Source organism: Archocentrus centrarchus, chromosome 5 (assembly GCF_007364275.1).
Source record: "Archocentrus centrarchus isolate MPI-CPG fArcCen1 chromosome 5, fArcCen1, whole genome shotgun sequence".
Classification (NCBI taxonomy): domain Eukaryota; kingdom Metazoa; phylum Chordata; class Actinopteri; order Cichliformes; family Cichlidae; genus Archocentrus; species Archocentrus centrarchus.
Window position 1 is genome coordinate 22,318,285 of NC_044350.1, and position 24,056 is coordinate 22,342,340.

Sequence of the window (24,056 nt, forward strand, 5' to 3'; positions counted from 1 at the left end):
CTTATTTGTGATCTTAAAAAAATCAACTTAAAACCAGAAACACAGGTTACACTCTGGGTGGTGACTGACAATACTCAAGAGTCCCTGGGTGAGATGCAATCTTGATGTCTGGAGCCGTGAGCATAGTCAAACAAAGACAGCCAGGTTTGTTTTATCATACTTTATGCATCAAGTGTTTTATTCTTGTTAAAACAAGTCTTCAGCCATGATACTGCATGCGTTTGTGCTTTGCCCAGTTTAATGCCCCTGTGCCTCAGTGTTTGTTCCTGTGTGAGAGGTTGACATTTCATAATAAAGTTTCCCCTCCCACATTCTCAGCATTTCTCTGCTGCTCAACAGTAACAGCTCGCTTGTCCACTGCAGTCTTACGTTTAATCTAAATTAAGAAACTTCTCTCACATTTGTTATTTTGAGCTGATTTTAGAACATAACCCTCACCCGAGTTTCATGTTATTGTAAAAAAAGCACCACCGGATGAATAAAAACCTATTTTAAAGGGGTTTTCTTAAAGTCTTAACTTTCACGTGATAAGGCACTGATTTTGCATACTGTACTGATGACTAATTTCCAAAAGTACAGCATGATATTTGTTAATGAAAGACATGAAACATCTTTGAGATGGGAATGAACACACTGTCTTCTTCTATTTCTGAAAAAAGTTCTTCTTAATATTTCACAACGCAGTGCACACCCTCGAAATCCCAAAATGTGTCTTACCAACCATAATGATGATTATGTGACGCTGTCTTATCAGCCTCTAGTGAGTTTCAAATCCTGTTTTCACCAAAGGAAGAAAAAGTTGGTGAGCCAAATGCCTCTGACGTTGCATCGCTTCCAGCAGATACACACACTGTGAAAAGTTTAACGTCTGATCAGATCTTCAGGGTTGGATTCGTTTATTGACGAGTGTTGATACCAAAGACAAATGCGCTATCACAAAGCCAAATCTTGCACAAAAGCCTTTTGTTTATGTCACTACATCCCAATGGTAAGATGACTATCAGAAGTCTGTTTGCCAGATAACAACTCAGTCTCTGATGTTTTTGCCACAAATCTTCAAAGTGCCTCATCACAACAGAACAACATAAACTAAACCCATCAAAAAAAAAAATCCCCACTGAGCAGCAGAATTGTATCACAAAATAAAATCATCAATGGAATTATGTTTATTTTATATTTGTGGATTTCATTTGTTGAACATGAATACTACTTAATGTATTCAGATATTCAAATATGTTGGCCTGCAGGGGACAAACTGGAAACAAACTTGTGTCATGGGTGGGATTTCTACAGCATGTGACATTTAACATAGGTGTTTTTTGGTTTCCTGTGAACTACTGCTTCTGTACCCTAGGTCGGCCTCTGCCTTTGCTTCTATTGTGTTGTCAGCCCAACATTAAGGAAGTGTCAAAGGAAGTTAAAAACAGAAGTATGCTACACTCTGGGAGCCAAAACAAACAGTTGGAAAGAGAAGCAAACTTCTGCTTGAGACATTGAAAATGGCTTTCATAATGTTGCAATGTTGTACATATAAAGCAAATATAAATTTGAGCTTCTCTGTGTAGGTCTAAAACAGTCTGTTTGAAATGTCTTCCCTTTGTACTGTGGCACAACCCTGATGCCGAGGCCGCAGACAGTCACATGTGGAGTCTAAATCTGTTCAGCTTTTAACAGGGATTAACAAAAGGAACAACTAAAATGTAACTACTGTTTATTACATTATTCAGTTTTTATTATACTAAAATAAACTAATTTGTGTAATCAGTCTTACAACTTTAGAAATTTTCTGTTAAAACCATTGTTTGTTTCCCATTTTGACACAAAGTAGCTAATGGACCTTGATAGTTTGTCAGTGCACAGGGTAAGCGGGGTAAGAGGTGCCTCCCACTCTTCTTTTTGGACTGAAGTGATGAAAACTGTGACGAGCTAAGCGAGTCACATCCGAGATCTGGTTCAGGTTTTGGTTTCCAGACACTTTGAGTGCAGACAGAGCCTGAAAAATATCAAAACCATCCTTTCATTTGCAACATGTACAGCAGCCCTCCAAAATGAAGTTAACAAGAACGTCAAACTGATGTTCTTAAGATCAAAATATTACAAAAGTAGAGAATAAATCTTGAAAAGTATACACATGTAATCACCCAGCACTATATTAGGAACACCTGAGCACCTGCTTATTTATTAATAATTCAATCAGGCCAGTGTCAGCTTGCAATGCATAAAAGCACACAGATCTGCAGTTTCTCACCTCCAGTTCTTCACTCAGTGGCCCTTTGGAGTTCTTCATATTAACACTGCTCCGCAGATCGAGGCTGCTGGGCAGTGGCAGGGTGCTCTGTCCTGTGTTTGACCACCCTGACAGACAGTGCTTGAACAAAAAAAAAAAAAAAAAAGAAATCCATTGAGATGTCAATGTCGTACATTAAATTATTATTAATTTCAATACAGTGGTCATAATGCAATGTGTAAAGATCACAGGCAGAAACTGGCATGGCTGATCAGCTATGGCCCTTATCAATTGTGAGAAATGGTCAAATTCACATTTGTGGGTAATTTACAATCACTAAGCAACATCTGACCAATCTGTAAAAAATAAAGAAATGAATATGACCTTAAGCCTTTTGTGGAGATGCAACATTGCTGGGTTCATCACTGTGATAAAGTGATGGCATTGTTTCACGTTTCATTTTCCTCACAGTGTTATTCATACTTCTCCACAAACACAAAGTCACGGTACATGCATAATATGTGCCATATGTGTGACACTGAGTAGTACATCAAGCCACACAGGATGCATGAGGTCAGAATTTTTTTCCTGCATCAGGGGAGGCCACAGTACTGCAACTGTTGATTATTCTGAGCAACTCAGACACACTGGAAACATGCACATTTATCAGGAATGGCAATATTGCACATGCCTACCTATTAGTATTTATGCATGCAGTATTGAATTGTGCTGTGTTGGCAGTGACAGGGTAAGGTGTTCATTAGTCAGATTTATGTCATCAGTCCTCTGATTGGATGTCAGAATAACTGAGGCATTTCCTATGTGTACATATATCTATCAACATACAGACTCACTGGGTACTTTACTAGGTACAAGTACTTACTACAGAGCTTTTATTAGTCACAAATATGTACCTTGCTAGTACTGGCTTGAAAACTGCCCTAATTCTTCATGGCACAGATTCAACAAGGTGCTGGAAACATTCCTCAGAGATTTTGGTCCGTATTGACATGTAACATCACACAGTTGCTGCAGATTTGTCAGCTGCACATCCATGATGTGAATCACATCTTCCACCACATCCCAAAGGTGCTCTACTGGACTGAGATCTGGTGAATGTGGAGGCCATTTGAGTACAGTGGGAGGCTTTTAAAAGTGGGGACAAAGACTGCTACAAAGAGGCCAAGTACAGGTTTAGCAAGGAAGTGGCCACTGCTAGATCACATCACTCTGAGAATATACAGCAGCAGATCTCAGAGAACGACCCGGCCTCTGTATGGAAAAGCTTTAGGCAGATTACCAACTACAAGCCTAAAACCCCCCACTCCACAGACGACCTACAAACTGCAAATAGACTGAACGAGTTCTATTGTCGTTTTGATGGTCAGTTCAGCAGCCTTCACACCTCCACCAGTCCCAACTACAATACAGCCAACACAAATATTCACCCCCCAACCTCCCCCACTCCCCACACCTCAGAGAAGCCCACATCATCAAGGACTCCCACCCCAGAGTCCCCCTCATCCCCCACCCCCACAGTCTTTTGTATTCAGGAGGACCAGGTGCTAAAGCAGTTCAGGAGTGTCAAAGCTCGCAAAGCTCCAGGTCCAGATGGTGTCTCACCTGCCACACTGAGACACTGTGCTAACGAGCTTGCCCCATTGTTCACGAACATCTTCAACTCCTCACTGGAGGCTTGCCACGTGCCTGTGCTTTAAAACCGCTACCATTGTTCCTGTCCCCAAGAAGCCAAGGATCACTGGACTAAATGACTACAGACCTGTGGCACTGACTTCTGTGGTCATGAAGTCATTTGAGCGTCTGGTGCTGTCCCACCTCAAGTCCCTCACAGCCCCCCTTCTGGACCCCCTGCAGTTTGCCTACAGAGCCAACAGGTCTGTGGACGACGCCATCAACCTGACTCTGCACTTCATCCTACAGCATCTGGACTCCCAGGGAACCTACGCCAGGATCCTGTTTGTGGACTTCAGCTCTGCCTTCAACACCATCATCCCTGATCTCCTCCAAGACAAGCAGTCCCAGATGAACGTGCCAGATCCCATCTGCAGGTGGATCATTGACTTCCTGATGAACAGGAAGCAGCACGTGAGGCTGGGGAAGAATGTCTCGGACTCCCGGACCATCAGCACTGGCACTCCTCAGGGCTGTGTCCTCTCTCCTCTGCTCTTCTCCCTGTATACCAACTGCTGCACCTCTGACCACCAGTCTGTCAAGCTTATTAAGTTTGCAGACGACATGACTCTCATCGGACTCATCTCAGACGGGGACGAGTCGGCCTACAGGATGGAGGTCAAACGTCTGGTGTCCTGGTGCAGCCACAATAACCTGGTACTGAACGCCCAGAAGACAGTGGAGATTATAGTGGACTTTAGGAAGCACACAGCCCCTCTACCCTCCATCATCCTGACTGACACCCCCATCACCACAGTGGACTCTTTTCGCTTCCTGGGAACTACCATCACCCAGGACCTCAAGTGGGAGCCCACCATCACCTCTGTCGTCAAAAAGGCCCAGCAGAGGATGTACTTCCTGCGGCAGTTGAAGAAATTCAACTTGCCAGCAAGGACCATGGTGCAGTTCTATACTGCCATCATTGAGTCCATCCTTACCTCCTCCATCACTGTGTGGTACGCTGGAGCCACCACTAGGGACAAACAGAGACTACAGCGCGTTGTGCACTCTGCTGAGAAGGTGATTGGCTGTAACCTCCCATCTCTCCAGGACCTGTACTCCTCCAGGACACTGGGGCGTGCAGGTCGGATCACAGCCGACCACTCTCACCCTGGGCACAGACTTTTTGACCCTCTCCCCTCAGGCAGGAGGCTACGGTCCATACGGACCAGAACCTCCCGCCATAAGAACAGTTTCTTCCCCTCTGCTGTTGGACTCATGAACAATAACCCTAAGACTGTTACCACCACCCTCCACAAACACTGATGACCCTATGTCTATGCACCTGTCTGATTGCACTGATGTACATATTAGTGGAATATAGTTTACATTCTTTTATCTTTTAGTCTCTGCACTGTATATTTTGTAAGCTCTAATATCTCTGTATATTTGCAATTTGTATACTTGTATATTGTCTTATAGTTTTTATACTTATTTGTTTTTTTTTTGTTTTTTTTTCTGTAAGCACGAAGTACCGCAGCAATTTCCCAATGCTGTGAACCTGTTCACCCATATGGCAATAAAAACCTTCTGATTCTGATTCTGATTCTGATTCTGAACTCACGGTCATGTTCAAGAAACCAGTTTGAGATGACTGAGCTTTGTGACACGCCGTGCTATCCTGTTGGAAGCTGCCATCAGAAGATGGCCTCAATTTCCTGTCCTTAGCTGACAAGAGTAGCACCTAGTGTAGTATTCTGCTGCTGTACCCCATCTGCTTGAAGGTTCAACGTATTGTGGATTCAGACGTGCTCCCCTGCATACCTTGTGTCATGTCCTGGGCCGTTGGCCCAGCGTTTTGTGTTAATTTATTTCCTGAGTTTGTCCTCCCTGTATGTTTGTCATGTTCCCAGTGTTGTGACTTGTCTGCGTGTTCCTTGGTTTATCACTTCCTGTTTTATTTTGCCAATGTGATTTCCTTGTGCTTTGTGTTTAGCTTTGCTTCCCCTGTGTAATTAGTTTCATTTGCCTCACCTGTTCCCTGCTGTTTCCTCTTGCCCTGATTACCCATTGTGTATTTAAGCCCTCAGTTTTCATTTGTTCTCTGTCGCGTCGTTGATGTTGTGTGCCCGTGTGTTCCTGTGCTCCCTGTGGTTCCCCTTCGTCTCCCTTCTGAACGGTTTTTGTATTGTTTTTTCCCGTTGAAATAAATCCCTTTTAAGTTACGCTGACTTCTGGAGTCCTTTGTGTCAGCCATTCCTCGCCTGTTTCCTCCCCGGCCATGACAGAACGACGCGACCATACTAAAGACCCTGCAGGCTCCGGCCGCTACAACGGCACTCGCCTGGCGCTGGGGGGACCAGCTTTTTTGAACGGTTCCCGGCGACGCCGCTCACCGCCCCCGCCTGAACCGCAGGTCTGCCGCGTGGGCGGACTGTTTTTGGCGCCGGCCGCTCCCTCACCTGCCTCTCCGTTCGCTCGCCCCTCTTCCCTCTCACAGACGGAGCAGCAAGGGAGGGGGAGGGATTCCCGGCAGCTGCGGGAGGAGTTTTTTCCGGCGCCGCGTGGTATAACGCCGCGGCTATCCCAGCCGTCTGCACAGCCGAGTCTACAGCCCGCTTCCGTGGGGTGGAAGTTTAGCTCTCAGCAGCAGAAAGAGCAACTTCAGCCCGTCATGTACTCTGCTGCTTCCTCCCTCTCAGAGGAGAGCAGGAAAATTCTGATTCGAAGAGTGGACCGATTATGCTTGGACTTGTTATCTGACCCGTGTAAGGAGGAACAGGAAGTCATCACCACCAGGCTTCAAGACCTGATTGCCAGTTTCCCTTGGCTGTTGGACTCCTTGCACGGGTTAGTGAAAGACTTTGTAATCACCACCCTTCACCTACAACCAGCACCACAGACCACTGCTGCAGCCTCTCAGCCACTCCTGTCAGTTCCCTTAGCTTCTTCCCAGTGTTCCCAGTCAGCTGTAGCTCCAGCTCCCCCTCAGTCGCAGTGTTCCCAGTCAGCTGTAGCTCCAGCTCCCCCTCAGTGGCAGTGTTCCCAGTCAGCTGTAGCTCCAGCTCCCCCTCAGTGGCAGTGTTCCCAGTCAGCTGTAGCTCCAGCTCCCCCTCAGTGGCAGTGTTCCCAGTCAGCTGTAGCTCCAGCTCCCCCTCAGTCGCAGTCCCAGACCCCTCAGTTAGCTCCAGCTCCCTCTGCTCACCCTGCTCCAGCTCCCTTAGCTCCAGCTTCCCCTGCACCCGTACCTGTTCCGCGGGTGGGGGCAGCCACGGACGGGCTGACCTCTGCACCCGTACCTGTTCCGCGGGTGGGGGCAGCCACGGACGGGCTGACCTCTGCACCCGTACCTGTTCCGCGGGTGGGGGCAGCCACGGACGGGCTGACCTCTGCCCCCGTACCTGTTCCGCGGGTGGGGGCAGCCACGGACGGGCTGACCTCTGCACCCGTACCTGTTCCGCGGGTGGGGGCAGCCAGGTCCAAGCCTTCGCATCAGTTTTTTGCGTTAGCTGCAGCAGCAGGGTCTCAGTCAGCCTCAGTCGCTCTCCCTCGCCTTCAGTCAGCTCTAGCTCCAGTCGCTCTCCCTCGCCTTCAGTCAGCTCTAGCTCCAGTCGCTCTCCCTCGCCTTCAGTCAGCTCTAGCTCCAGTCGCTCTCCCTCGCCTTCAGTCAGCTCTAGCTCCAGTCGCTCTCCCTCGCCTTCAGTCAGCTCTAGCTCCAGTCGCTCTTCCTCGCCTTCAGTCAGCTCTAGCTCCAGTCGCTCTTCCTCGCCTTCAGTCAGCTCTAGCTCCAGTCGCTCTTCCTCGCCTTCAGTCAGCTCTAGCTCCAGTCGCTCTTCCTCGGTCCCCAGTGTCAGCTGTTTCAGTGCCCTCTCAGTCAGCTCCCTCTCAGGCCCCAGTGTCAGCTAGCTCTCGGTCTGCTTCCACGCAGCCAGATCTCTCTAGCTCTCGGTCTGTTTCCACGCAGCCAGATCTCCCTAGCTCTCGGTCTGTTTCCACGCAGCCAGATCTCCCTAGCTCTCGGTCTGTTTCCACGCAGCCAGATCTCCCTAGCTCTCGGTCTGTTTCCACGCAGCCAGATCTCCCTAGCTCTCGGTCTGTTTCCACGCAGCCAGATCTCCCTAGCTCTCGGTCTGCTTCCACGCAGTCTGCTCTCTCTCGCTCGCGGTCTGTTTCCACGCAGCCAGATCTCCCTAGCTCACAGCCCGCTCTCTCTGGCTCCCGGCCTGCTTCCACGCAGCCAGTCGTCTCCCGGCCTGCTTCCACGCAGCCAGTCGTCTCCCGGCCTGCTTCCACGCAGCCAGTCGTCTCCCGGCCTGCTTCCACGCAGCCAGTCGTCTCCCGGCCTGCTTCCACGCAGCCAGTCGTCTCCCGGCCTGCTTCCACGCAGTCCCCTGCACCTCGGCTATTCCTCGAGCAGCCCCTGCTGCTCAATAAAGCAGCAGTGTGCCCTGTTCCGCGGTCCCAGCCTACGCATCCGGTGCCTCACTATGTAGGCCCCGTTCAGCCCATGGGCTCAGCTCACTCCAAGCCGATGGGGGTCTCCGCTCATTCCGAGCCGATGGGGGTCTCCGCTCAGTCCGAGCGCTCCGCGCCAGAGGGCCCCGCTCAGTCCGAGCCGATGGGGGTCTCCGCTCAGTCCGAGCCAGGGGGTCCCGCTCAGTCCGAGCCGATGGGGGTCTCCGCTCAGTCCGAGCGCTCCGCGCCAGAGGGTCCCGCTCAGTCCGAGCCGATGGGGGTCTCCGCTCAGTCCGAGCCGATGGGGGTCTCCGCTCAGTCCGAGCCAGGGGGTCCCGCTCAGTCCGAGCGCTCCGCGCCAGAGGGTCCCGCTCAGTCCGAGCCGATGGGGGTCTCCGCTCAGTCCGAGAGCTCCGAGCCAGGGGGTCCCGCTCAGTCCGAGCCGGTGGGGGTCTCTGCTCAGTCCGAGCGCTCCACGTCACCCGAGGGTTCCCCACCAGAGCCCGGGGTCGCCCTTCTCCGCCGCCGCATGCCCCGCGGTCGGCCTCCAGTGTCTGCTCCCCGTCGCCGCCGCCGCACGCCCCGCGGTCGGCCTCCGGTGACCCCTCCTCGTCGCCGCCACCGCTGGGAGCGCGGTCGGCCTCCAGTGACTCCCCCTCGTCCTCGTCGCCGCCGCCGCTGGGAGCGCGGTCGGCCTCCAGTGATTCCTTCTCGTCCTCGTCGCCGCCGCCGCTGGGAGCGCGGTCGGCGTCCAGTGATTCCTTCTCGTCCTCGTCGCCGCCGCCGCTGGGAGCGCGGGCGGCCTCCAGTGATTCCTTCTCGTCCTCGTCGCCGCCGCCGCTGGGAGCGCGGTCGGCCTCCAGTGATTCCTTCTCGTCCTCGTCGCCGCCGCCGCTGGGAGCGCGGTCGGCCTCCCTCGTTGGGATTTTGCTTTGTGGCCCCTTGGCCTCTGCGGCCTCCTGAACTGTGTTTTTTGTTTTTGGATTTCCCACTGACTCCCCTGAACTGTGGACTGTTTTTTCCCCTGCTGTTTTTTGTTTTGTCATAGCTCCTGGACTGTTCCTTGTTTCGGCCCCCTGTTTTGGACATTGGAGCTCTCCGGCCTTGTGCCGTCGCTTTTTGTTTCATCCGGTTGTTTTTTTTTTTTGCTTCTCGTCCCCGTGTTTTGTTCTTGTTTGGACTGTGTTGCCTCTGCTCTGCCTCATTTTGATGCCCCCTGTTGGACTGTCTCCGGCCTTGTGCCGTCGCCTTTTGTTCTGGTCCTGTGTTTTTGTTTTCTTCCTGTCCGGGTTTGATTTGTTTTGTTCACGCCCTGTGATTTCTGTTTTGCTCCCTGTCTTTGTTTTTGTTTCGGGCCCTCCCTCCTGGTCCCCCGCCTCCCGCCCTTGTCTGGTTTTGTTTCTGGTTTTGGCCGTCGGGAGCCGGCCTTTGAGGGGGGGGTACTGTCATGTCCTGGGCCGTTGGCCCAGCGTTTTGTGTTTATTTATTTCCTGAGTTTGTCCTCCCTGTATGTTTGTCATGTTCCCAGTGTTGTGACTTGTCTGCGTGTTCCTTGGTTTATCACTTCCTGTTTTATTTTGCCAATGTGATTTCCTTGTGCTTTGTGTTTAGCTTTGCTTCCCCTGTGTAATTAGTTTCATTTGCCTCACCTGTTCCCTGCTGTTTCCTCTTGCCCTGATTACCCATTGTGTATTTAAGCCCTCAGTTTTCATTTGTTCTCTGTCGCGTCGTTGATGTTGTGTGCCCGTGTGTTCCTGTGCTCCCTGTGGTTCCCCTTCGTCTCCCTTCTGAACGGTTTTTGTATTGTTTTTTCCCGTTGAAATAAATCCCTTTTAAGTTACGCTGACTTCTGGAGTCCTTTGTGTCAGCCATTCCTCGCCTGTTTCCTCCCCGGCCATGACACCTTGGTTATAACGAGCAGTTATTTGAGTTGCTGTTTCCTTCCTATCAGCAGTCTGGCCATTCTCCTCTCACATCAACAAGGTATTTTCACCTAGAGAACTCCTGCTCACTGGATGTTTTATCTTTTCAGACCATTCTCTGTAAACACTAGAAATGGTTGCGTGGGAAAATCCCAGAAGATCAGCAGTTTCTGAAATACTCAGACCAGCCCGTCTAGCACCAACAACCATGGTATGTTCAAAGTCACTTAAGTCACCTTTCTTCCCCATTCTGATGCTCGGTTTGAGCTTCAGCAGATCATCTTGACCATGTCTGCATGCCTAAATGCATTGACTTGCTGCCACGTGATTGGCTGATGAGACATTTGTGTTAAGATGCTGTCAAACTGGTGCACCTAATAAAGCCAATGAATGTGCATCTCTGTCTCTATGAGAATGGAGGGATATTACTCATATACCTACTGAAGATCAGATGGACTGAAACATTACAGTTTAATAAAGATACCAGCAGTAAGTGAAATCTGCATTTCTATTTTAACTATTTTTAGGAAGTGATGTGTTCAAAATATTCCTTGGTCCGACCTACTGAAACTCTTGTTGCACCTTCGGATGCTGCCAAATTAATGGAAAAAAGCAATGCCTGGAAGGTGTGTTTATTGTTGCAGGACAGCGGCTGAGTCAAATCAAGCAGTGGCCATGATCTTTGGTCATTTAAATTAATCTGTAACTCACCGACGGTAATCCCAAACTGTCAGAAGGATCAAAGCTGCTTCGCCGATGAGCTTTGTGCTTGTAAGGTGGCAAGAGTCTGGCGCAAGGAATGCTGACCCTTAGAAATAAAAGAGTAAGATGATGAGTGAGAAATCTGAAAAAAAAAATCTAATGTGAGATGATAGAAATTTGCCCAGTTTTTTGTTTTTTTTTAACTGATCTTGATAATGTTTTTGACATTATCACACAGCACTGCTAGTAATTACAGCACATTTTTACAAAAATGTGAAAATGATAATCTACACTGCTACTGTTGCTTTTAGTTATTATAACTTGTTTCAGTGGTGGTTCCACAGGATGATAGTCTTGTTGCAGTATATTAAAGTAAGGATTAAAACTACCACAGCTTGCATTTTATTTGACACCACTGTTTTACTGAATTCAGGAACAGCTTCAGCTTTTAAAGTGTAAAACATGTGAAGTCCCTGCTGCACCGAGTAACTCTGTTGCCTCCTGTGCTCATTTGAGAGTGACAGACTAATGCCTTTTGGTTGGTGCCAATTAAGTGCTTTAATGTTCATAAGTGGTTTTGAAAATGCAGTTGAAGTACACACTATCAGTACCTGATTAGAGCAGGTTCAGCAACAGTGTGAGGGTGGGAGGATTTGGGTTTTTTGCACACAGGGCAGCACTCCTGAGAGTGAAGGGGGACCGGGAAAAGTCTGCTGTTAATCCTGTAAGAGAATGTACCTGCACAAAAGGTGAACAAGCAGAGACAAGTGTTAGTTCAGCTGCAATGAGAGGAAATAGAAAATGGCCTATTCAGATAAATGACCCCTCTTACATTGATGAGTGTCCATATTAGCCTCTGGGTCGTTCTTGTCTGTTAGCAGTGGTGTGACTGGATTGCTCTCCTCAGAGAATCTAGGAGGGGAAGTCTTTGTGAACCACAGGAACACATGATACCTTTCAGAGCTGCAATATAAAGAGAAGCACTCACTGTGTTTGCGCACTGTGGACACACTCGTCCTTATTGAGTGATCGAAATACGCAGAGGTCGCTGAAGAACTCGTCCGAGCGCTCCATCAAGGAGTCCTCAGTATCCAGGACTCCTAACAGGGTTAAAACAAACATCAGCTATTATTGGTCTTTCTGCTTCAGAGATAAAAAAGTGATGTTCCTGACAGATTTTCACATGCTAAAACCAAATATGACAATTAAAATAGGTTATTTCAAGTTTCCAAGAACTATATAGATAAATAAATTCCCTCTCAATCCCTTGGGGGTGTTATGTGTGTGTCCCTCATGCTTGGGTCCTCTACCTCTACTTGCAGTTTGAGGGCTCTGTGGAGTATCTTAGCTGTGCTTAGGACTGCACTCTTCTGGACAGAGACCTCTGATGTTGTGCCTGGAGTCTGCTGGAGCCACTCTCCCAGTTTTGGAGTTACAGCTCCTTATTCTCCTATTACCACTGGAACCACTTTGGACTTTACTTTTCACATCTGCTCCAGTTGCTCCTTCAGTCCCAGTACTTGTCAGTTTTCTTGTGCTCCTTCTTCCTCATGTTGCTGTCCACTGGGATTGCCACATCAAGCACTATTGTGGTCTTCTGTTTCTTGTCAACCTGCACTATGTCTGGTTGGTTGGCCAGCTGCTGCTTGTCTGTCTGGAATTCAAGTCCCACAGGACACCCCTGTTGTTCTCAACCACCTTTGGTGGTGTCTCCCATTGGGACTTGAGAACTTCTAATCCATATGTGGCACAGATGTTCCTGTACACTATCCCAGCCACTTGGGATAGTGTACAGGATCCCAGCTTGCATCTTACATCCTGCTACTATGTGTTGGATAGTCTCCAGGGCACCTTTGCAGAGTCTGCAACTTGGGTCCTGTTGACTGTGGTAGACTCCTGCCTCTATGGATCTGGTGCTTAGGGCCTGTTCTTGTTCTGCCATGATCAGTGCCTCCGCACTGTCCTTTAAGCTGGCCTTTTCTAGCCACTGGTAGGATTTCTTGGTGTCAACCACTTCCTCTATCTGTCGATGGTACATCCCACACAGGGGCTTGGTTATCCATGATAGTTCCTCTTCCTGTTCCGCATCACTGTCTGTGTTCAGCTGCCTGAGGCATTCTTGGTGCAGCTTATCTCAGGGGGCCTCCTTCCTGATGTATTTGCAGATGCTCAGTGTTTCACCCTGGATTGTGGCTCTGACCCTCACTAATCCTCGCCCTCCTTCTTTTCATTTCTCATTAGAGCCTCAGGGTGCTGGACTTCTGGTGGAGACCTCTGTGCATTGTGAGGAGTTTTCATGTCTTGACATCAGTGGCATCTATCTCTTCCTGTGGCCAATTTATTATTCCAGCTGGGTATCTGATGACCAGTAGGGCGTATATATTGATGGCTTGGATCTTATTCCTACTGTACAGCTGACTTCTCAGCACCCTGCCTTACCTTCTGGAGGTATTTTGCTGCGGCTGACGTTCGTGCATCTTTATCATGGTTCCCGTTGGGATACCCATGTACACTGTTTAGTTATAGCTTCTTATGTGTTTTTGGTCACTTCATATGGAAATATTTCACCTTTCTTCATTATGTAACAATTTTTAAATCAGAAAAAGGTCTATATATAGAACTTATTATGCAACATTATATTAGAAAGCACGGCAGGGTTATTTCACCTTAATTCACACACACACATACACACACACACACACACACACACACACACACACACACACACACACACACACACACACACACACACACACACACACACACACACACAAAAAGCTGTAATAAATTTATTTAGAGCCCAGCCTCACAGGCCAGGTCAGGATTTGTCTATGTGGGATGTTGTGATGTGGTGAAATTTTTTTCATCAGTTGGTTTCATAAACTTGGGTGCATGTCTGTCTGTGAATGTCCCCACAACCAGACATATTTAATTATTTGTTAATGTAGGGCACCAAAAGAGGAAATGCAAAGGTTATATCTGTTTCATTGGTGTGTAGGTTCTATGAGTCACAGTACTTTCAAAAGCATTTTATGAGAGAAAATAAAATATACTATTTGTGAGATATTTTAATGTGCTTTAAAAACAAACATAATTTTGCAGTATTATAGATTTCCTATGACTAGGAAGATAAAATCAAAGGTCAGAGTAGAGTTCAAAAAGTTAAATAGAGATAACCTTTATTTCAGGAGAATTTTGGCTGCAGACTCATGCGCTGTGTGACAGACTGATGACGTTTACCTGCTATCCAGTCATATCCGAGTAAGGGCGGCAAATGATGCCTCTCTGAGGCAGGAATGTCTTCACATTCATCAGACTGAAATGTGACCCTACTCTGCACACTCCTCTACAAAAAAAACAAAACAAAAAAAAACAGGCAGTGCATTAGTAATCACCATATTTTACTTCTTTCCACCTTTTCAGTGGTCACAGAACATACATCCTGGTGCAGAGTTGTAGTTTATAAACTCGTTGTAACTATATAAATTTAATACTCCCAAACCACTTCAGGTGTCAGTTTTTTGAAAGCAAGGTTGTCAGTGACATAATAGTGAGTGCCTTTTCAGTTTGAGATGAATTATTTATTACTATTATCCTTTATAGGATTAAGATCATGTAGTAATGGGTAATGCTGATGCTCCTTTGCTTACCTGTCCTATGCTGTGATTTACTAGACAGGACGTGGTGCTGAATGGTCCTGTGTCCTGTGTCTTGCTGCCTCTGGTGAGGTCTGATTTAATGGTTTGTTCAGCAGTTCCTTCTCTGTGTTTGGGGAAAGATGGTACGAAAACAGTCTTTTGGTGCCTCTTTGTTTCTCACAAGCATCTGATGAAGACAGGAAGGAAAAGATTTCTAAGTGGATATTTCACACATTACATGCAGACCACAGCCTCGCAGTGAAATGGAAACTAACAATAGCATTAAAAGGCTGCATAACAAAAAAAAACCCTAATGTGAATATTACAAATCTATAATTTGAAATACAGTTCTTAAAATGGTAATTACATTTTAATACTTATCAGTAAAATATCATCATTGAAGAATGATAATAAAGGTGCACTTAGTTTTTCTCGGGTACTTTCAACTACACACTGTAACATTCAGACATTATTCTAACACACTAACACAGTCCCATCAATGGTCGCATGTTACGTAATAGCGCCTATTGAGGGGGTTAAAAGAAAGAAATATGAATGTTGCTTTGTGTGTGCGCACTGTTGAGAAAAGGGGGGAGAGATGTTTTCACTTTGTACCAATCTCTGTATAGTGGAAAAAAAAAAAAAACACCAACCAACTTTCACCAACTGAAAGCTTGAAACACTGGAACCCGCTCTGCTCACTGTAAAAAAGGAAAGCAAAATGTATCCTTGTATCCTGCATCAGGATTTTCCTCCTCCCTCCTTCCAACGCTCCGTTAAAGTTCAGCTCAGTTCAGCTCTGCTCTGTTTCAGTAAAATCCCAGTGTTATTCAGGAGCAGGATATGTTACTGTACAGAGCCAAAGTTTTGGTACTGAACTCTCAGCGTTGTGCAACCCAGCTATGCCAATTATGCGCTCATTCTCATAACATTTCCAGTTCTCATTCAAAATAAATAAACACTCCTAATGGCAACTGTTGCACACATATCAGGCCAAAATAAGCCATGTTTTTCAGTGTTAAATTTAGTGCAATTTACAGTAAACTGCCTGCCACAAACCTTAATAACTCAGGTTTGTGTGATTCATTACATTGTACCTCACTTGGAGAAATAAACGATGGAGCAGATGAGTTGCTTATTCACACAGACTGACCTGTTGGCAATCTGTCTGCTATTTATAAATTAGACAGCAATTAATTGCAGACCTTTGGCAATCTGTTTGAGAGTAACTGCAGTCAGTCCGAGCTGAACAGATACAAGTTCCCGCAACATGACCTGTGAAATCATCTTGGAACCAAAACTGGTTAGGTTCAGGGTGCTGCATGGTCACTGCAATTACTTGCAATCGGTCCCAGCCAGCCAAAAATAGTATTACTCTATATAATAACCAACCACCAGTTTTTTGTGGTCACACAGAGGTTGCCAGTCTGTTTCCTCTAGCGTGACAGAGGCCTTACTGAAGTCAGCAGCAGACTTTCAGGATTTTAGAGTAAATATGTGAAAATTCTTTGGCTCTGTAACACGTTTTACAGCATCATGGGCCGCAGGTTCTAGCTGTGAACGATGCAGTGACTGATGGTCAGGTTAGGGTCTTTTCACTCAGAAGTGTGACTGCTCCTCTCCATCAGCCCATCACAGCAGCTGCACCATCATTTGCAAAGCCAACATAAATTTTCTTCATAGACGCCCACATAGCAAGGCTTTCCAACTGATGTGAAACAGCAGCCCTGGTACATAATACCCTGTTTCAGTTTCACACACTGTAGAAAAACCCACATGGCACAGTAACAGTATCTTCATTAACACACGGATGGCTCGGGATCTGACAGTTTTGCGTTCTTCTATATATCGCACGTGTTTATATGGAGGAATAGTTTGTAATAAAGCAACACTCAGGATAAATCCTGCGCTCCACCTGAGTATAAGTTCTCAGGACCACACAGTCCCCGGCAATTATATCATTAACATATTAATTTTTCTTTAGTTGTTTTTAGAGAAACATTTGATAAAACCCGCACTTTCACTGTATTATTATTTTTTTGTACATTACTCATGGGTGGGTTTCCTCCGGGTACTCCGGTTTCCTCCCACATTCCAAAGACATGCACTAACTGGGGTTAGGTTAACTGGCTACATTAAATTGCCCATAGGTGTGAATGAGAGTGTGAAAGGTTGTTTGTCACTCTGTGTTGGCCCTGCGACAGGCTGGCGACCTGTTCAGGGTGTACCCTGCCTCTCGCCCTATGACAGCTGGGATAGGCTTTAGAGCAGTGGTTCTCAAAGTGTGGGCCGCGGTCCAAAGGCACTGCGGGGGGCTGCAGTAATAACAAAAATTCAGTTTGAAATTACTCACAAGTATGCATAGTTACATATTTATATAAATGTATTTATTTATATAAAAAAATGAATTAAAACTGGTAACAGGAGGTGGTTAGTTTGTGACATTGCTCATTTCTATGACCTAAATTTACTGCTCTTGTATTGAAGTTTGTGTCCCAGTGGCAAGTGGGTCATATACATATTGACATTGGAACTTTACATATGACTGGGCAGTATTTGCAATTTATAGCCAACGGCCTGTGTTGTTTATGTCCTGAACCAGGATACTGGAACTAGCATAACCATTAGCTACAGTGCCACACTGGCAGATGAACTCAACCTCTTCTTCAGCCGCCATGAGAGGATGGGAACAGATTAGGGCTGCAACGATTCATCGATTAACTCGATTAAATCGATTCTAAAAATTTATCGACACAAATTTACTGTGTCGATGCTTCGTTTAAACTCTGCCGCGCTCAGCTGTCTCGGTGTAAGCGGCGCTCCTCACTAGCATTAGCAGCATTAGTGCTGACGTTTTTTTGTGGGTTTATTGGGGGCTGGCAAACCAACATAGAACTGCATTACCGCCACCTACTGGACTGGAGTGTGAATCACTCACGTATACACAAGCACACATTCTAAAAAGCTCTCCGTCGCTGCGATGGATTTCATTTAACACAGAGTGGATCATCACTAGAGTTGCCACCTGTCTCGTAAAATACAGAACCCCGTATGTTACGGGACTCCGTGGAATACGGCTCCGTAACATTACGGGACGGGTGGCAACTGTCGCTGACATGCATTTCCACACCTCCACTGCTCTCTGTGTGTGTTGTGCTCGCTGAGAATTTCAGCTGCTATTTTTGTCTTTACTTCAGCTGTAGCTACCAGCTACCAGGTTTGCTAGCGAGCGCGGGCCATTAGCACTAGCGATGGTTCGGTACCGGAAGGCCCGCCCCCCAGGACCGAGGGGCTCCTTCAAAATATTTTTTATACTTTAATCCCTTATTAGTGACTAAATATAGACCTGCAGTAGAAACGTATTTTCGAGAATGCTTGTGAATACAAAGCATTACACCATTACTCACACATGCGCCATGGCTCCCGCAGCCACTAGTTTTTCAAAACACTCATAGCAGGCAGCGGTTTTAACTGCGCAAGCGCAAAGAGGCGAAGCTGTGCCGGTGAGCTCAAGTAGTGAAAAAGGAAACGTTTTTCCAGCGTCCAAAACAGCAGCTTTTTCTTTTAGTAACCACCAGAGGTAGCAAAAGTACTGACATTCTGTACTTAAGTAGAAGTACAAGTACTTGTGTTAAAAAATACTTTGGTAAAAGTCGAAGTACTGGTTCAAGTTCTTTACTTAAGTAAAAGTAAAAAAGTACAGGCTCTGAAATTTACTCAAAGTAAGAAAGTAAAAGTAGCTCTTTGGAGGACGTTTCTACCTGCTATTTTTGTGTAAAGCTAACTGAACCTTATTATATATTATTGTAATAATATAAAATAATACATGAGAACACAAACATTATTCCAATCTAAATTTTAATTTTAATGAATGCTCTCAGCTTGAATCACAAACTGTGAAAGGGAATTTAAACACAGCTCTGTTCTCTGTGTCCTCCATAGTAGAGGGTGACTGTGCCTCCACCTAAACACAAACATGAGGATACTCAGGGGTTACAGTGGGATTCAGAAGGTGGAGGAACCCTAAGATCAGCTGTAGTGGTTCTGCATGGGGAGAAGAATCACAACTTTCTATTGTGAGCTCCAGTAAATGATGTTGGTGTGCAGGCTGTGATCAGCTGACCTGCTGCTGCTGCTCTGAGGTTTACTGCTCTGTGTGGATGAACTGAACTCATAAAGATGTAACCCAGTATTTCACAGCTCTCTGAGCTGATCTCCATCCCCTACACTGACAGCATACAGGCTGTAGAAATGTTGGATTCAGTGAATGAATCTCAGCATCAGCAGCTTTGATTCAAACTCATCTCTGCTGCACTGATGGAACCTGTAACTCTGACCATGAACACAAAGTGCACCAACACAGAGCTTTACTGTAAATACAGTACAACAAGCTAACCCGTTTATTATGTACTAAACTGCAGTATTTTCATACAATCTTTGAATAACACAAAGTCAGCATACTTCAGTTTATTTTCCAGTCCTTACCTTTAATTCTAACCTCTCTTCTTCCTCTCCTGTCCTCTTTCTCCATCTCTGAGTGAACTTCTCTCTCTTTGCTCTCCCTGAAATGCAGCAGCTCTTCTTTTAGCTAGTAGACACACTGTGTGACAAACTGCACACACTTTGTGTGTTTGCTGATATTTGTTGAGCATTTAAAAATGTTGCATTTACCTGCCACACGTTACTTCCTTCATGCTCGCTCCTCTTCAGTAGCGCTAGCTAAGCTGTTTATGTCCCGCGAGCATAACTTACGGATTCGGTCCGGCCCGCTGTGACCCCTGATTATAGCGCTAAAAATGAGACATTAATTATATGGGTTTGTGTATTTAATCCCTTTGTACCCGATAAGCCCCGGTGATGGAGGATACGCCAGTACGATTGTCTCTTATATGTTAATATTCCTCCGTTTAGGCTCAGATCGCTTGATGACTGACGGCGCACTGACCGGAAACGCAAACTTCTCTCTGACGTGTTAAAAAGTAACGAGTCTGTTTTGAAAATGTAAGAAGTAGAAAGTACTGATACTTGTGTAAAAATGTAGGGAGTAAAAGTAAAAAGTACTCAGAAAAATAAATACTCAAGTAAAGTACAGATACCTAAAAAATCTACTTAAGTACAGTAACGAAGTATTTGTACTTCGTTACTTCCCACCTCTGGTAACCACCATTAAATCTGTGAAACAGCTGGAGGTCCTTCATCAAGCACCTGATCAGCAAGTGTTAAGGTGAAGAAAAGAGAACTTTGTAGCTGCTCCATTCACCGCTGTTTGTTCACATGGCGAGAAACTGCATTACGGAAGTTAAAATATGCAGATAAACTGTTAATAAAAAAAGTATTTCTTATCCGATTACTCGATTAATCGCTGGAATAATCGATAGAATACTCGATTACTAAAATAATCGTTTTATGCAGCCCTAGAACAGATGTTGTCAATGTTCCAGCACCAGGCCCTGGAAGCCAGAGTCTCATCCTCCAGACTGCAGAGGTAACGCGTGCACTAAAAAACATCAACGTGCACAAAGTAGCTGCTCTGGATGGAATTCCAGGCTGGATCCTGAGCCTAGCTGGAGTCTTCGCAAATATTTTGAACACATCTCTGGCATAGTGTTCTGTTCCCTCCTACCTCAAGACATCAGTGATTGTGCCAGTCCCCAAGCAGAGGACAGCAGCCGGCCTCAACGACTACAGGCCAGTTATACTGACACCTATAATTGCAAAATGCCTGGAGACTGGTCTTAAAGAACATCAAGGCTGCCCCCCCAACCTGGTCCCCTCATCAATATGCACATAAAACAAACACGTCAATGGACAACGCCCTCTCCACTGCCCTTTACTGCCCCTCACAAACTGTGTCACCCGCAACAGCCTGGAAACAACTCTTGGCTGTTACTTGTGGATTATAGTTTGGCAGTCAATGCCATCCTTCCATGCAGCCTGTTAACCCAGCCTGGACATGTTATGTCCAGGCTGGGTCTTCCACGTGACATCTCCCTGTGGACATGGGACCTTTTTAACCAACAGGCCACAGACTGTCAGGCTGGGCTTCAATCACTCCTCTTCACTTTCACTCAGTACAGGGTCCCCACAAGGCTGTGTTTCAAACCCATTTCTCTACTCTCTGTACACACACTACTGCACAGCCTCTCACAGCACCAAAAATGTCATTACGTTTGCAGATGCTACAACAGTGCTAGCAGTTGTCACTGGGGGAGATGAGGAAGGGTACAGATGGGAAGTACACAGACTCATGTACTGGAGCACAGAAAACAACCTGCTCTTAAACACACGCAAGACAAAAGAACTGATTACTGGCTTCAGGAAGAAGAAGGAAGCCCACCTCCCTCTGCAGATAAATGGTGAAACAGTGCACAAAAGGCTCTTCCTGTAAATTCCTGGGCACACTAACCACATTAGACCTCTTGTGGACTCAGAACATCAGCCCAACTGGTCAGGAAGGCACGCCGGCATATCTGCTTGCTAAGAAGTTTCAGAAAGGTCAGTTTGTCACAGCAGACACTGGCGTCTTTTTTACCACTGCTCCATAGAGAGTGTCTTGACACACAGCATCCTGGTGTGGTTTGGTAACAGCTTGGCAGCTGCCAAAAAAAAGCTATGCAAAGAGTAATCAACATGGCCCAAATAATCACCAGCTCACCCTTACCTGCCCTGGAAATCTTCAGTTCTCACTGTCAGACCAAAACATTAAACACTCTTAAGGACTCTTCCCATTCTGCCCACCCCCTGTTTCAGCTCCTCCCCTCAGGCAAGTGATACAGGGCTATCAAAACACGCATTACAAGACTGTTAAACAGTTTAATTCCCAGAGCCATTAATGAACTGATATAATTCCTCAAATACGCAATAATCTGTCTCATGTGAAATGACCTTGTCTATTACATGTGCAATACAGTTAGTTTTTTAATACTTTCCCCTTGTATTTTTATATCTTATCTTTTATATTTATAGGTGTACAACTGTCCATCCATCATTTTCAACTGCTTATCCAATTCAGCCTTGTGGGGGTGTTGGAGCCTATCCCAGCTGCCATAAGGCAAAAGACAGGTTACACCCTGGACAGGCTGCCAGTCTGTCACAGGACCAACACATTCACACCTACGGGCAATTTAGACTCGCCAGTCAACCTAACCCCACTAACTGTCTCTGGTCTGTTGGAGATAGCCGGAGTACCCGTAGAACATGCAAACTCCACACAGAATGGCCCCAGCCAGATGGTAGATTAAAATTGTTTATAGTCGTTAATAGTTATTTTTTAAATATAGCATACTTTTATATAAGTGTCTACTGCATTATCCCAGAGTGTGCTAAAATTTAGTTGTATATACAATATACAATGACAACAAAGAAACCTTGAATATTTCAACAAGATAATGTTAAACCACATACTGCATCTAGTACAACAGCATGGCTCCATCGAAGAATCCGATTGCTGAACTGGCCTGCCTGCAGTCCAGAACTGAAAACATCTGGCACATCATGAAATGAAAAATATGAAAATGAAGAGCCTGGACTTTTGAGCAGCTAGATTCGTATATCAGACAAGAATGGGACAACATTTCTCTCCCAAAATTCCAACAGCTGACCTCCTTTGTTCCTTTTCCACAGGGGTAAACATGATCCTGTCCCAACTTTTTTGAGAGTTGTGTTGCTGCCATCAAATGTCAGTTAAAACATTTGATAAGCTTTCTATGTTCTGTTGTGAATAAAATGTGGTTTTATGGGATTTGCAAATCATTACATTCCGTTTTCATTCACATTTTACACATCTTTTGGAGTCGAGGTTGTTTGAATGAGGGGGTTTAACCTGGCTAGTTCGTAAACAAAACGAAAGCTTTGCTTTATTGTGATGTGGGGTCTGGATTAGGTCAAACATAATGAAAGGCAGCACTTTTGAGGCTAACTTAGCTTACTGCCGCAGACTTCTCTCGTGTTATTAAACAGTGTCATTACCGGCAAACTTCACGGAAGGTTTGGCTAGAGCTGCCCTCGCAGGCTCGCGGTCTCCACCGGTCACTGTCACCGTTTCTTTAGGTGGTGTCCTCTCCTCAGCCTCGTCCTCTCTCTCCCTCTTGCGGCTTTCACTGCGGCCGCACAGCCGCTCCAGTTTCTCTCCATGCTGCCTCAGCTGGTCCAGTAACTGTTTGTTATGCTCTCGCAACAACCCCAGCCGATCTATGGACATTTTTTTTTTTTAATATATGGAGAAAGCAACTAAAATTCAGCTTTATCTGAAAGTATATGAAACAAGCACAGGAAGTCTGGGGCTCTGTTGTGCTTTAAATCAACCGACGCCATAACAACGCGTTGACAACAGCGATTTGATTGGCTGCTAACATTCGACCCACAAGTCTGAGCTTTTCTTAAAGCGACAGACGCACGTTTGCCTTTAAGCGACACGACCGAGTTCGAACAACAGAGGGCGCTATACGTCCACGCTGGAGACACTAATGAGCGTTTACGGTTCGAGTACAGTGAACAAAATCACTTTATTGCGACATTGAAAGAAGTGCTCCGATCTTTAACTTTGGTAAGGGGATAATTACGACAGTGTAAGTCATACTGCATTATATAATCATACTGGTGATGTTTAATTAATTTTTTCTCATTATATTTATTCCTCCTTGCCATAGACCTGCTGTTGTCAAAATCACAAGATCTATCAGTTTAATAAGGTCTCCTGCACTGAATCCCACACTTTCTTTTCCAGGAACTCGGGTCGTGAAATATGATTAAATCCCACGAGATTGCTCCCCCTCAAATTTGATTTTATTATTCCCGTTTGAGTGACTTTCCAAGAAACCACAATGTAATGTAGGACATTATCGAGCTTTTACTTTTCATTTTTTTTAATGAAACAGTTTTGTGAATAATTTTTTATGTTTCTGTTTTCAGTACAGTACCAGTCAAAAGTTTGGACACACTCACCCTTTCACATGCATGGGTAGAGGTGACTGGCACTACTTTAGCTATTTCCAAGCTGCATCAAGGAGTGACTAAAGTCTAAAAGAGGTCAAATCTTCATTTATCTAACAATAACGTTATCCTATAGCCCTTAGATATAAAATATTACCGGCCTTACCCTTTAATGATGGTTCTATAAGCTTACTTGAGTAAAACCATTTAGATAATATTAACAAAATGTACTTAAAGCATCAAAGTAAAAGTGCACTGTGCAGTAGCATGGTTTCTGTCAGTGTTTTATGATTGTATAAGATGTTTTTGGATTGATATTACTGTCTGTGTTGTATTTAACTGCTGCTGATCTTAAGTTTAATTTTATTTTGGCTAGTTTATCCCCTTGCTTTACTAGGCACACCATGCTAGTACAGGTTTGAGCTCTCGTTTGCCTTCAGAGCTGCCTTAATTCTTCATGGCACACATTCAACAAAGTGCTGGAAACATTCCTCAGACTACACAACACAACACCACCACCAGAATTGATACAAAGCAGGATGGATCCAT

The 24,056-nt window shown here is 45.7% G+C and overlaps 1 protein-coding gene across 1 annotated transcript; it reads right to left on the reverse strand.

Annotated features, from left to right (window-relative positions):
* Positions 1–190: 190 nt before the first annotated feature.
* miip (migration and invasion inhibitory protein) lies at positions 191–22,892 on the reverse strand. Its single transcript, XM_030728454.1, is given in 11 exon segments — positions 191–1,993; positions 2,249–2,368; positions 10,948–11,044; positions 11,550–11,676; positions 11,771–11,850; positions 11,927–12,038; positions 14,179–14,284; positions 14,589–14,730; positions 14,732–14,763; positions 21,981–22,060; positions 22,545–22,892. Coding segments are annotated over 11 exon segments (1,272 nt in total). The 5' UTR covers positions 22,777–22,892; the 3' UTR covers positions 191–1,849.
* Between the last annotated feature and the right edge of the window lie 1,164 nt (positions 22,893–24,056).